General features: G+C 43.4%; 1 protein-coding gene across 1 annotated transcript; it reads right to left on the bottom strand.

Moving 5' to 3' along the window:
• Positions 1-230: 230 nt before the first annotated feature.
• On the bottom strand, positions 231-4,357 carry GINS3 (GINS complex subunit 3). The gene is made up of 3 exons (XM_035337037.1): positions 4,116-4,357; positions 3,689-3,922; positions 231-801 (listed from the first exon to the last, which is right to left on the bottom strand). The coding sequence occupies exons 1-3, from the start codon at positions 4,293-4,295 to the stop codon at positions 571-573; spliced, it is 645 nt and encodes a 214-aa protein (XP_035192928.1). The 5' UTR covers positions 4,296-4,357; the 3' UTR covers positions 231-570.
• Positions 4,358-11,946: the final 7,589 nt, after the last annotated feature.

Genomic DNA, 11,946 nt, shown 5'->3' with positions numbered 1-11,946 from the left:
ACTGTGTACAAAACCCAGCGATAAGAATCCCTGCCTCATGGAGAGCACCTGTTAGAACTCAACGTACAAGAAATGGAACAATTCAGCGTGGTTTGTACCACGTGTTTTTTGCATCGCTGGGGCTCTCCAAAGAATGGGAAAGCTGGAAACGTGTTCCTAGGAGGATGGAATGGGAAGGATGAAATACAAAGAATTACACATTATTCCAAACTGATCTGACACTGTAAATATCAATTTGGAAGATAAAGTATAATAAATATCAATTACCCTTTTAGAGAAATCATCTCATATCCTTTCAGCCTCTTAACAAACACTGTAACTGCAAATCCTCAGGAGTGGCATGAGTAAGCTGTAAAGCTATCAGGTGATGTGATGCAATCTATTTTTTAAATTCTTGCTGTCTGCCTTTCAAATTTGCACTAGACTAATACAAAGACATTAGAGAGGAGAATTCCCATTAATGGACAAGGAGTCCGTCCTTTCCCAAAGCTGATTCATCTTTCTTTTCTGTGACGGACAGACTGCAAACCTCTCAGTGTCCCTCACTGCAGCTGCATGTTCTTCAGGATTTTAACCATCCATATCCGTAAACTTTCTTTTCCCATAGTTCTGGACCAGACTGGAAACTGTGATTTGTGAAGCTTGTCCCTTTTCCCAGCACTGGAAGTCATTCAGCCCTTTCTGGCCAGCTCGAAATAAGGCTCGCTCTAGTTCATCCAGCCGAGCCACCAGCATTGATGTGTCTTCGTTGTAAGCATTCTGAGAGGAGTCCATGATACGACGAAAACGGCTAATAAATGTCTAAAAAGATAAGCAGAATTACTGACAGGTAAAGCAGAGGCTCCTTCAGACCAAATGCTAGAGGCATGAGTTTTCAAGACAGGGAAGCTGAATATGGAAGCTCTTCCCATCTGCCTGCAACTGGTGAGGGGTCTGCCAGCTGCAGCCTGTTTGTACGCAGCACCTAGAAATTTGGGGTGCAAAGATGAACCATTTCCTGCACGAGCTGGGAGAGCAAATATCTGATACACTGGGTGGGAAGCATGCATGGATGAGACTTTGGCTGCTCTCTCGTGACAGGCTTGCACAGTCCACAGGGTACAGCACAATTACAATCTCTGCTAACTTCAGGAGCAATCATTGCCTTGGTGCAGGTGGAATGGATCCCACGCCATGGCAGCTGTTGTAGGAATTTACAAGCTGCAACTTGTGAATGGACCAGAATTTACGCTAGACTGTCACTGAAACACATTCAGTATGCTGAAAAAACACCGTGAACACAAACACAGAGAAAACCTCAAATCTCTAATAAATAACACTTTAAAAAGCAGAAAGAGATATTTAAAGATTTTACACCCAAATAGATTTAAAGATCTTATACACAAAATATAAGGAGGGAGGAGAAAAAAAAAGTCAAAACTCTTTGAAAACTGTGCTTCTTTATTTCAGAAGCGGGTTTTAGAAACACATTTATTCTATAACTCTCACTCTGGCTTTGTAAGCACCAAATAGCTCTTTCACATGTTCTACTGCTAGTTCTTGAATATTTGGGAGAGGGTTTTTTGGTGTTTTTGTTTTGAAGTCAAACAGCACAACTCCCCTCTTGTTTACCTGTAACATAGTGAAATCATACCAAGCTAAACTGGGTCTTTTGCTAAGATGTACATTAGCAGAAAGAGAAAAGATGAGGAAAGGCGTGGTCACTCCTCAGTGCAGAAAGCAAGCCTTTGATGGGCCACTCCAAGTAAGCAGCAGTGCTTGAAAGCATCTCTGCATCAGCTTTTATAGAAATAAAGGAAGGAAGGGGAAGAGAGAGGAAGAAAAGCCAACAGTAATCGGCCCAGACTACTTAAGAGAGCTGGCTGGAGAAAGCTCAGAGCTGTTAGTGGTTACCTTTAAAAGCTCAGGGTGCAGAGAAGAGTGTGCAAAAGTCCGGAAACATTCAAAGATGTTATCTATCTTTTAAAGGAGAAAGGGGAGATAGGGAGGAAGGAAGGAAGAGCCAAGGAATTACAAATTCATCAGCATCAGTTCCTGGAAACATACTGGAACAAATAAATAAAACGCATAAAACTCTGCAAGAAAATAAAGAGAAGTGTAACGGCCAACACGGATTTGCCAAGAGACTAGGGGAGACTGGGTTAGTTTCCTGTTGTGGCAGGATGCCAGTCATGGGGCATTCTTGTAAATCTTAGCTAAACTGCCCCTAGGTGGTTGGTAAAGACAATTATTCATAGTTCCTGTTAGGAAGAAAGAACATATTGAGCAGAGTTCTACCGGCATCTAACTGGAACCGAGTTGTATTTAACAATTTCATTAATGAGCTTACGAATGGAATACGTATCGATCCAATTAGCAAGCAACATGCAGGAATAGGAGGGATGACTGCAAGCACATTGTGGGGCAGAACAATAATTCACAAGCCATCAGACAGAATAGAAACATGGTCTGAAAACAACAGGACGTAATGCAGCTGGGACCAACGCAAGGTTCTACATTAAAGCAGAAATGTGAACTGTATGAATGCAGCATGAGGAATGATTGTTTGGATATGCAGCCTGTCCCATCTCAGTGTGGACTGCACACCAAACACGTGTCAACGTCATGCTATTAAGAAAAATAGGTATGCTGTGACACGATGAGCGCTTGAGCATCATGGTCTAGAAAATCCACAGAGTAATCTTTTTGTTTTCAAGAGCACAAGGCAGGTCCTGAGCAGTAGAACACGTGCTGTTCCGGACACTGCATGTCAAAGCAGAGGCAGAGCAACTGGAAAAATACCAGCACAGATCCAAGGTTAGGAAGCAAGACCCACAATGAGGTATCAAATGAATTGGGGACTGTTGTCGCAGATTGAAGAAAACTAGTGTTCAAATACATAATAGCCTGATGCAGGAAGGGAAAGAATCATCTGTTCTCAGCATTTACGTTGTGCGAGACAAACAGAACAGAGCTTCTATTGCTGTGAAATAGATTTAGTTTAGTTTAGGAAACCTCCTAAGACTAGGACAGTGAAGCACTGGAACAATTGCCCAGGACGGTATGAAGTCTTATCATTAGAGAGCTTTAAAAACAGTTTAGAAAAATAGAAATAATAGAAAGCAAATTATTTAATCTGTACTCTTGCCGTGAGGCAGAATTAAAATTCCATGTCCTCTAAGCCTGTTTTACAGGATTTTCTGAAAAACTGTATTTACAATGTGGAAACTCCAAGCTAGAATTCCATGCCTGGATGAACACCTGGGGCTTGCACTGACATCACTAGAATCACAGAGTCATTCCAATTGGAAAAGAGCTCTAAGCTCATCTAGTCCAACCTTTAACCTGGTACTGAAGTCCACCACTAAACCATGCTGCTAAGTTCTACAACTACACGTTTCTTGAAGACCTCCAAGGATGGTGACTCAACCGCTTCCCTGGGCCTGTTCCAACGCCACACGACCCTTTTGGTAAAGAAATTTATCCTGCGTTCCAACCTAAACCTCCCCTGGCGCAGCTTGAGGCCTTGTCTTATTGCAGGCTGTGCAGTTGCCTAAAAGGGTCCTACAACAAGATCTGGATATCCCCAATCAATTTAGCAGTCATTTGGATTAAAACAGGGTATTTTTCTGGAAGACTGCTGAGCCGCTGGGAGCAAGCAGATGGAAAAACATAAAACCAAATTTCAAGATTCAGTTCTAATACTTGCCTGCAGGATAGTCTGAGCTATCTCAGGGTTCTCTGGGTTGTCAAAATTCAGGAGCTGGGAGCCAAACCCGTAGTAGTATGGCCCCATTTTATGCAGATCAACCACGTTGGCATCAGCACTGAACACCGTCCTCCACGCTTCCTTGTAGATCTTTGGCAGTTCCACCGAAATTATTCTTCTTTTGCTGTCGTGCAACCCTTTAGCCAGCCACATAGGTATTTCCAGCTTTGATCCCTGCACAAGTGAGAAAAAAGCAGCAGCAGAAGAAAAAAAAAAAAAAAAAAAAAAAAAAAAAACCAGCTGCTAAAATCTGCAGGACGCCCGCGCCTCCACTTCCCGGCGTGCCCCGCGCCGCCGCGCCAACCGCCCGCCGCGGGCTGCCCCGCGCGGGGGCTGCCGGGAGTTGTAGTCCCCTCCGCCGAGTTACCTCAGGGATCGAGTCGCCCGAGCCACCGGCGGCCCCTTGGCCCAGCGCGAAGGCCAGGCGGGGCAGGCTGCTCTCGGCGCGACCCGGCAGCTTCTCCTGCGACATGAGGATGTCGTCCAGCGACAAGAAATTCTCCTCGAGGCCGAGCCCGGGACCCACGGGGAAATAAGCCTCGGACATGGCCGGCAGGGCGGGCGGCGGGGCGGCGGAGGCAGCGGTCGCCCCCCGGTGCCGCGCATGCGCGCTGCGGCAGGCCGGAGCAATCGGCGGCCGAGCCCGGCGCCGTCGCCTCAGGCCCGTCTGCGGCCCGTGACTGAGGCCCAAAAACACATGTGTAACGGTTTATTAAATCCTGTACTATTTTATCTTTTACTGAGAAAAATAAAGCACAAGCCACGGAGACTGGGAATTTGCAATGACGTACTTCCACCACTTACACAGCCTGTGTGTACCATAGCAGTGTACGCTATAAAAACGGAGCGAGCCAAAAACAGCAAGCTTTTTGTGAGCTGCGCTGTGAGGGGTCTGTGAAAATCTGAACGCTGCTGCCTTGGTAGACAAGCACAAGAAGTAGAGACCAAAAGGCAGAAGAAATGCGTGTTTGTAAATGGGATGCCCCCGCACTGCGGATCTCAGAACGTCCCCTTTTCCTGCGCCTTAAATCCTGACGACAGTGCATGGTCCTGGAAGGAAAGCTCGCTGATAATAGTCATTTCTTGTAAGGTGCTGAATTTTTATCTACAGTTCAGAAAACAAACTAGAGTTAGCAATCTCAATTGCTTTACTATGTTGTTGCTGGGGTTCGTTCCAATGAGAGACGAAGTCTTTCTCTTTGAAAAACAAATTGTTCTATCTCTGCACGTATCCCAAGTGAGGCACGGAGCAGTTTCCAAAAGCTCCTTCTAACGGGCAGTTCTGATAAAATTATAATTTGCTGAATTGGATTAGTAAAATATTCCCTGTTCAATCATGTCTGGGGGACAAATTGCTACTTTAAATATAAAAGCTTGCACTGTGAGCGAGAAGAGAGAATGATGTAAATAGAACATGCTGTTTTTATAGGTTGCAGAAGTCAGGCATCTGCAAAAAGAAGAGAATCACTGTTTCTCTGTGTCCCAAAATGCCTCAGCCTGTACTGTGTGATAGTGAAGGCACAGAGACCTGGAGAGCCTAAGTTACTGAGCAAATCTGAAAGATAACACAAAGGAAAAGATGTTTGCACTCATCGTAGAATCAGTTGAAGTGTTGTTCTTTTGTGAGAATTTAAAGAATTATGGGTGTTTGCCAACCAAAATTACATCACCCCTTTTTATAACATTTGTCTTCTCATCCTGAGGAAGTTACTAAGCAGGTTGTTATCCTTGAACACTTGTGAATGAATCTTGTTATAAAAAATGTCGTATCAGCCCAACATCCCAAACCATATTATATTTTCATACATACAATTTCAGAACCTCCCTGGAAGAAAAGGAATGGCCCGTGTCATAACCGAGCCTCCTTGTACTTGTGGATTTATAAACTGGAGACTTCATCCTCCTGCTGCATATGTATGAAGTCAAAACTTTTTGTCACATGCGGCTACACTAACAGATCAGACACTGAACCTTTACAGACACAAAGAATAACAGAATCCTTTAATAACCAGAGTAAGGAAAGGAGCAAAAGTGTGTAAGAAGAAGAAGGGAAAAGAGTTGAGAGAAGGCAGTGGAGGAGCGAAAGAGGCGGGACGGGAAGGCAAATTCCAAAACCCGAGGAATAACGAAGCAAAATGCTACAGAAGTAAGTTTCAGCTGTGATGGTTAAAATCCAAATCACTTCCAGAAATGGAATGTGAATTGAGAGAAGTGAAAAATGTGGGAAAAGAATGAAAACTTAGAAATGAAGGGATACCAGCTATGTCTCACCTATGTACTTCTTATCTCTTGAATACTGTAGAATTCAGCCTATTTAACATCTCATATAAATTCAGGGAAGCCAAATTATGTTCCCTGCTGATGCTGCCCTCTTGGGTAATTTAAATAGCGTTAAGTACATGAAGTAAGAGAAATGAAAATCTGTGGGGATGTTGACGGGAGCAGCAGGGGAAGGGCTGGAGCAGGAAGTACCATTCCCTGTGATTTCTCCTCACCTTACATTTTAAGGTCAAAGTGAGAGAAAAAACATCATGGACTAAAGCATACCACAAACTGAGGTTGATACTGAGCCTTTTTTCCCCATCCCATAGGGTCTTTACTGCTGTATGAGATTACAGCATGACTTGCCTTTCTTGTTTGTGCTTGTTATCAAGCAATCAGAAGCTCTGGCAGGGATCCTGGCTGTCTTGAGAGCCTCAGATGAAACTACTGGCTTCAGTGAGCTAGAATCTCACTGACTGATCCTGCCCAAGGATCCAGCATGTCTAAGCACTACTCAGGCATGCGGCGTGGAGCTTCTGAGAATGGAGCTTCCTCTTTGGTGATGTCTGGCTGATAGACAGCGACACATGACGGCGTGTGTCATTGCCCTAAATCCCTGTTCTTTCTGATACTGCTCACATCATTCCTTTCCCTCCCAGAACTTCCACTTGGGAACAGATTTGCATTTCCCAATCAGTTGAATTGCCCGTGGCAGTGGGAGTTCTTATTTGTAAGTAATGCCATATTGGATCTTTGATACAAGCTTTTGCAAGCCTTTGTTGTGCAAATGCAGGCATATCACTCAAGTAAACCAATTGGCTTCAGCAGGATTACCCCTAAGAGAGTTAAATGCTAAGTCATATGAATAAATACCACTCTTGAAGAGGCAAATTCTGCAGCTTAGGACAACATTAATTTTTGAAGGAAGAGGGGTAGCGGCACAAATCATCGGTTAAACCAGGAGGATGGTCAGTTTTCTGTTCAGTTTGTCTGCAAATGTGAGAGGTGTTTTTTTGCTTGCTTGTTTTTGTTTGCTTGCTTGCTTGCTTCGCAACAGTATTAAAAATATATTAATATTTGCATCTCGAGGTATCATTCCTTCCTCAGAGGAATGAAGAAGGATTGTGTCACATGTTGCAGGAAAGAGAACAGCCACAGAACAAGCAAAGGGATTTAGGGTAACTGAGCACCCTATGGGACAGTAAAAATAGCATTTCTGGCTTCCAGCTTCAAGCCAGCATCTCTCAGACAGAAGTCAGCAATGTCAGCAAGGTCTCTGGCCAGCTGGTAATATTAATTTCAAAAATTTTAAGTACCTACTAAAAAGGAACACTGAAGTGATAAGATAAAATGCATGCTATAGTTGCTATTGCAGACAGCATTTTTAACAACCACAGTGAAAATAGAAGCAGTTCTAGAACTTTTCATTATTTTTTTTCCCGGCTGTCGTTCACTGCATGAATTCCTGTAATCATGTGGGAGTGGATTCAGCAATTTCCAAGGCATTTTTAACTGTTGTGTTGTTCCGCTGGTAAGTGAGAAGTCACACTCAGATCAGCAGCAAGCATTTCAAGAAGGCTTCTTGTTTTAAGGAATAGTGCAATATTGCTGAAACTTTTTATGATATAGATGGGAATACCACCAATATTGTTGTTTTTTCTTGCATTTGGAGTTCCCTAGATGGCAATTTATTATTGTTTTTGTGTGGAAACGTGGAAAAACAGTAATTGTGATACCTGCCTTCAGCAGTTATGAAATTAAGGGAAATTGCACAGGACTGTGTATCTGCAGTCAATTCCAAAGGAGCGAGATCTCTGAAACTTTTGATGTCTCCAGGTGACTGCGGGTGCTATAAGTAGAACACTCACATGATATGGATGAAAGAAAAATGCTGTGCTTGTTCGGGAGAGGGAGACCCTTTCCTACCTGAAAAGTACACAAGCAACCGAGCAAAGCCATGAATCCTTTCTACAGTATCAAACATTAAGCATCAGCAGTTTTCTTTTTGTTTTGCCTCACGATTCCCAGCAAATGTCATAAGGAAACAATGGAAAGTGCTTTTCCAATTAAGCTGCATGCAGTCTAACTCCATTGAACAAAACCGTATGATCTAATGAATCAATCTTTGTGCACAGAAAAAAAGCAATTGCTTTGCAGAAATTACATGAAAAGTAGAAACTGATGACTTGTTGGAAAGGAAGATAGGAGGAGGGGGAGGGAGTTGCTCTACGAGCCTTACATTCTAAATGAAATAATGTTGGTGGGAGTTTTTTTCTCAGCTATCAAGGGCATTTCTGTTAAAAGAAAACTAAAGCAAGGTAAAGCAAGCTACAGCTAAACTTGCAAATTTTACCCCTGGAAATATATATATATATATAGCTATTGTCTTTCAGACTAAAATAAGCAATTGTAATACCTGTTTATATATAATTTTAAGATTTTCTTATATATGATAATGTCTTCTTTGATGGTAATTTTTTCCTTCATTTTAGGTTCTTGCTCTTATTCTGTCTGGAGAGGATTTTTTAGTGAGTTGCTGAAAACAAAGGCAACATTACTTATTTCTTGGGGTCTAAGAGCTTGAGCTCCAAATTGCAGGGAGAGTCCATCTGTATCATCTCCCTTTGTGTGTAATCAGCGAGTTACCCAAACATAAATGATAACAACTCTGCCACTGCCTTAATTTGTGGTTTCCTGTGTCTGGATTTTTGTTTGTTTGTTTCTTTTCCTTTATCCACTGTTTTGTCTGTACCAGTGACCCAAGATCAGTAGCTGGAGAGGATGGCACAGGCATCTGCACTTCCAAGTTTTCAACTGCCTGTGCTTTCTGAACTGTGCTTCCAGTGCTACCACATTACTCCAGCCCCTCTTCCATCAGCACTGGATGAGCAGAGTGCTGGAAATTCAGGGCTCTAGGAAACAGAGTCTCCCTTTGCTCTGTCCAAGTGTGAATGCTCCCATGGCTCCTGGGTATAGCTCTAGCCAGCAGAATCTTTGAATACATTAAATCCAGTGCCTCTCAGCTGCTGCTTTTCATTTCTGGGCTGTGGATATCTGGTGAGACTGTCCCACATTTTTGAGGCATGCCAGAATAGGAAAAGATCCAAACAGTTTCTTCTCTGATCACATATGGGAAGTGCAATGTAACAGCACCTGCTGGAGCACGCTGCATCATGTCAAAAAGTAGAGAATCTTGCTCATAGCTTGTGAAGAGCTTTTCCACCCTTCAACGTAAAAAGTGCCATACAAATGTCATGTTACTCTGGATATGTACTGAGAATTTGGTTAATAAAGTAGGATTATAATCAGAATTAGCACACCAAAAATTCTACGTCCCAGTGGGAAAGACTATTAATACAATAACAACTAAGAAGCCCATGAGGAGCAGAGCAAAACAGTGTTTCTTGCTCGTATTCCTGGCATCTCTGGGAGAGGGAGAGGTATCTGCTGCAAAGTAGAGGAAACTGTCTCAGAGGTGGGCTGATGGCAGCTTTTCAAAGAGTTGCTTAAAAGGTGCCTGTGGAGTCCACAGCTTCTACCCACTATCACTTACCAGGCAGGAAGATGGTGAGAACTTGTCGAGTGTGTGGGCAGAGTTTGAGATGTTAACCCTTTGAGTCTAAGGATTAAGAGGATGATGCTCTTCATCCTGAACTTCCCCTCTGGAAGACGTCCAGTCACCCAAGGTGTGGGGGAACGCGAAGAGGAGATAAGGCAAGCAGCGTGCATCGTCTGGCAGTTGAGTGGTCTGTAGCTCTGAGCACATCCTGTCATAGTGTATCCTCAAATCGGACAGCTTCTTTCACGCATGGACTACTCTTTGATCCCATAATTTTTATCTCATTTTTCGTGAAACACCCCTGTAGCTAGTTGGTGATATGTCTCATTGCCAGTAAGTCAACAGTGCGCAAGATTCATCAGCTAAATATCCAAGAATGGTATAATCAAAAGCAACAACACCCTGTGAGGTATTTTAAAAGCGTATATATTTTCTCTGGACTTGGTGGCTTGCATTCAGTGTCAGGTTTTATCACACAAACCCAGATTTGGATTTTTGGCAGGGTTTTAGTGTCCTCTAGGACAGTCTGCATATTTTCAATTTTCTCTTTTTCTTATAATACTGTATTTACCAGCAGAGCTAGTAAAGTAAAAATAAAAAATAAAGTGCTTATGGAAAAGAAAAAAAGAAAAGCACATTCAGTGGGGAAGGTTTGGCAAACCCAGAGAAGTCTCATTGAGATGAGTGATGGTTTTAGTCCTTATGTTCGTAATACGGGATTCAAAAATCTATCACCTCACCATGAGATTGCAGGGCCAAATACTTCCATGGCATAAACAGATGTAAATCCACTACAGAATGTCCAGTTATATCTGGTGCTTCTTTGTTGTTGTTGTTGACAGTGTCTTTTAATATTACAATTAGAATTCCTTAAAGATAATTAAACCTTCTTTGATTGGTGCTTCAGTTCAAATGCTTTTCTTACCTTTTAACTGATGGTGTCCATCATGGAGACTGCATTTCATGAGTGTTTTAAGTTCCACGTTGTATGCATTTTATCTTTTCCCACGTGTCCTCTCTGAGACTTGTACGCAGTCCCAAGTTATTTCTCTGCTTCGTTTTTATATGCCTGCACTTCTGTGGCTTTCTGGTAGAGATGTCCAGCTGGAGCCCAGCTGTTTTTACTGCAGGTGAAACAAGGTGGGGTTTGTGCGTCTGTGAACGTGGCCTGTGGTTTGTAGCAAGCTCATTCCACAGACTGAGGGTCAGCTCTGTGACAGATTTTAGATGGCTGGCTCTGTCAGGAGGTAGCACCGGTGGGACGTGAGGTGCAAAGAGAACTTCGCGGCTCTGTACCGATGGCTTGCTGGTTTGCTGTGTGGACAAGCTCTGTTCACGCAGTAGAAAATTATGTTCAAAACAGAACCGAGAGAAGGAGGTGAGAGCCTTGACCAAAGGAGACGTGTTTGGTGTATCTCGGTGCACGCAGTCTGGGCCAGTGTCGGACTGGCTGGTGCACTGGACAGCTGCGAACCTCTCGCTGCCCTCAGTACTTCTTTGTCCCTTTTGCACAAAGGGAGCTAAAACAGAGCTGGTTAGCATATCTGAGGTGTTAACCATGTGAAATGTGTGAGTCAAACCCTGATGATAAAGATCTAATACAATTACCGAAAATTGCAGCAGGTTGCAAGTCTCCTTTGGCTTGAACATTTTATTACAGGGCCCTATAAAGGGTCGGGCTGCTCCTCCATCTGCCTGCCGATAGGAAGTAGTAAATGAATTCCTCTGTTTTACTTTGCTTGCATGAGCAGCTTTTACTTTCCCTATTAAACTTAATTCATTTGTCTTTTAACTTTCCTTCTATTTTCTTCCCTCATTAGGGATTAATGGCATGATCACAGTGCACTCTGACTGCCCAGAACAAAACAGCTAGCTATTTCGTAGAGTCATGGAATCATTAAGGTTGGAAGAGACCTCCAGGCTCACCTGGTCCAACCACCTCCTACCACCACTGTCACCCACTAAACCATGTCCCCAAGCACCACATCCAACCTTTCCGTGAACACCCCCAGGGACAGTGACTCCACCACCTCCCTGGGCAACCCGTCCCAATTGCTAACTACTCCTTCTGAGGAGAAATGTCTCCTAATTTCCAACCTGAACCTCCCCTGGAGCAACTTGAGGCCATTCCCCCTTTTCCTATTGCTGGTTACCTGCAAGAGGAGGCCGACCCCCAGCTCCCCACACCTTCCTTTCAGGTAATTAGATAGGCTCTCCCCTGAGCCTCCTCTTCTCCAGACTGAACAACCCCAGTTCCCTCAGCCACCCCTCATAAGACTTGTGTTCCAGATCCTTTTCTGCAAAGCTGATTAAGAGCAGCACACTTAAAAACATAATCATTTAGATTTCAGAGTCGATGTATCTTGGAAACCCATCC

The sequence above is a fragment of the Oxyura jamaicensis genome, chromosome 11 (genome assembly GCF_011077185.1).
Source record: "Oxyura jamaicensis isolate SHBP4307 breed ruddy duck chromosome 11, BPBGC_Ojam_1.0, whole genome shotgun sequence".
NCBI lineage: Eukaryota > Metazoa > Chordata > Aves > Anseriformes > Anatidae > Oxyura > Oxyura jamaicensis.
This window is presented reverse-complemented; position numbering and strand designations above follow the sequence as displayed.

Bases quoted from the DNA above. Each gene is read 5' to 3' on its own strand.
- GINS3 (XM_035337037.1), bottom strand. From the start codon at position 4,295: ATGTCCGAGGCTTATTTCCCCGTGGGTCCCGGGCTCGGCCTCGAGGAG. The intron at 3,923-4,115 runs GTAACTCGGCGG...TCACTTGTGCAG, and splicing joins CGGGCGACTCGATCCCTGAG to GGATCAAAGCTGGAAATACC. The intron at 802-3,688 runs GCAAGTATTAGA...TTATCTTTTTAG, and splicing joins TAGCTCAGACTATCCTGCAG to ACATTTATTAGCCGTTTTCG.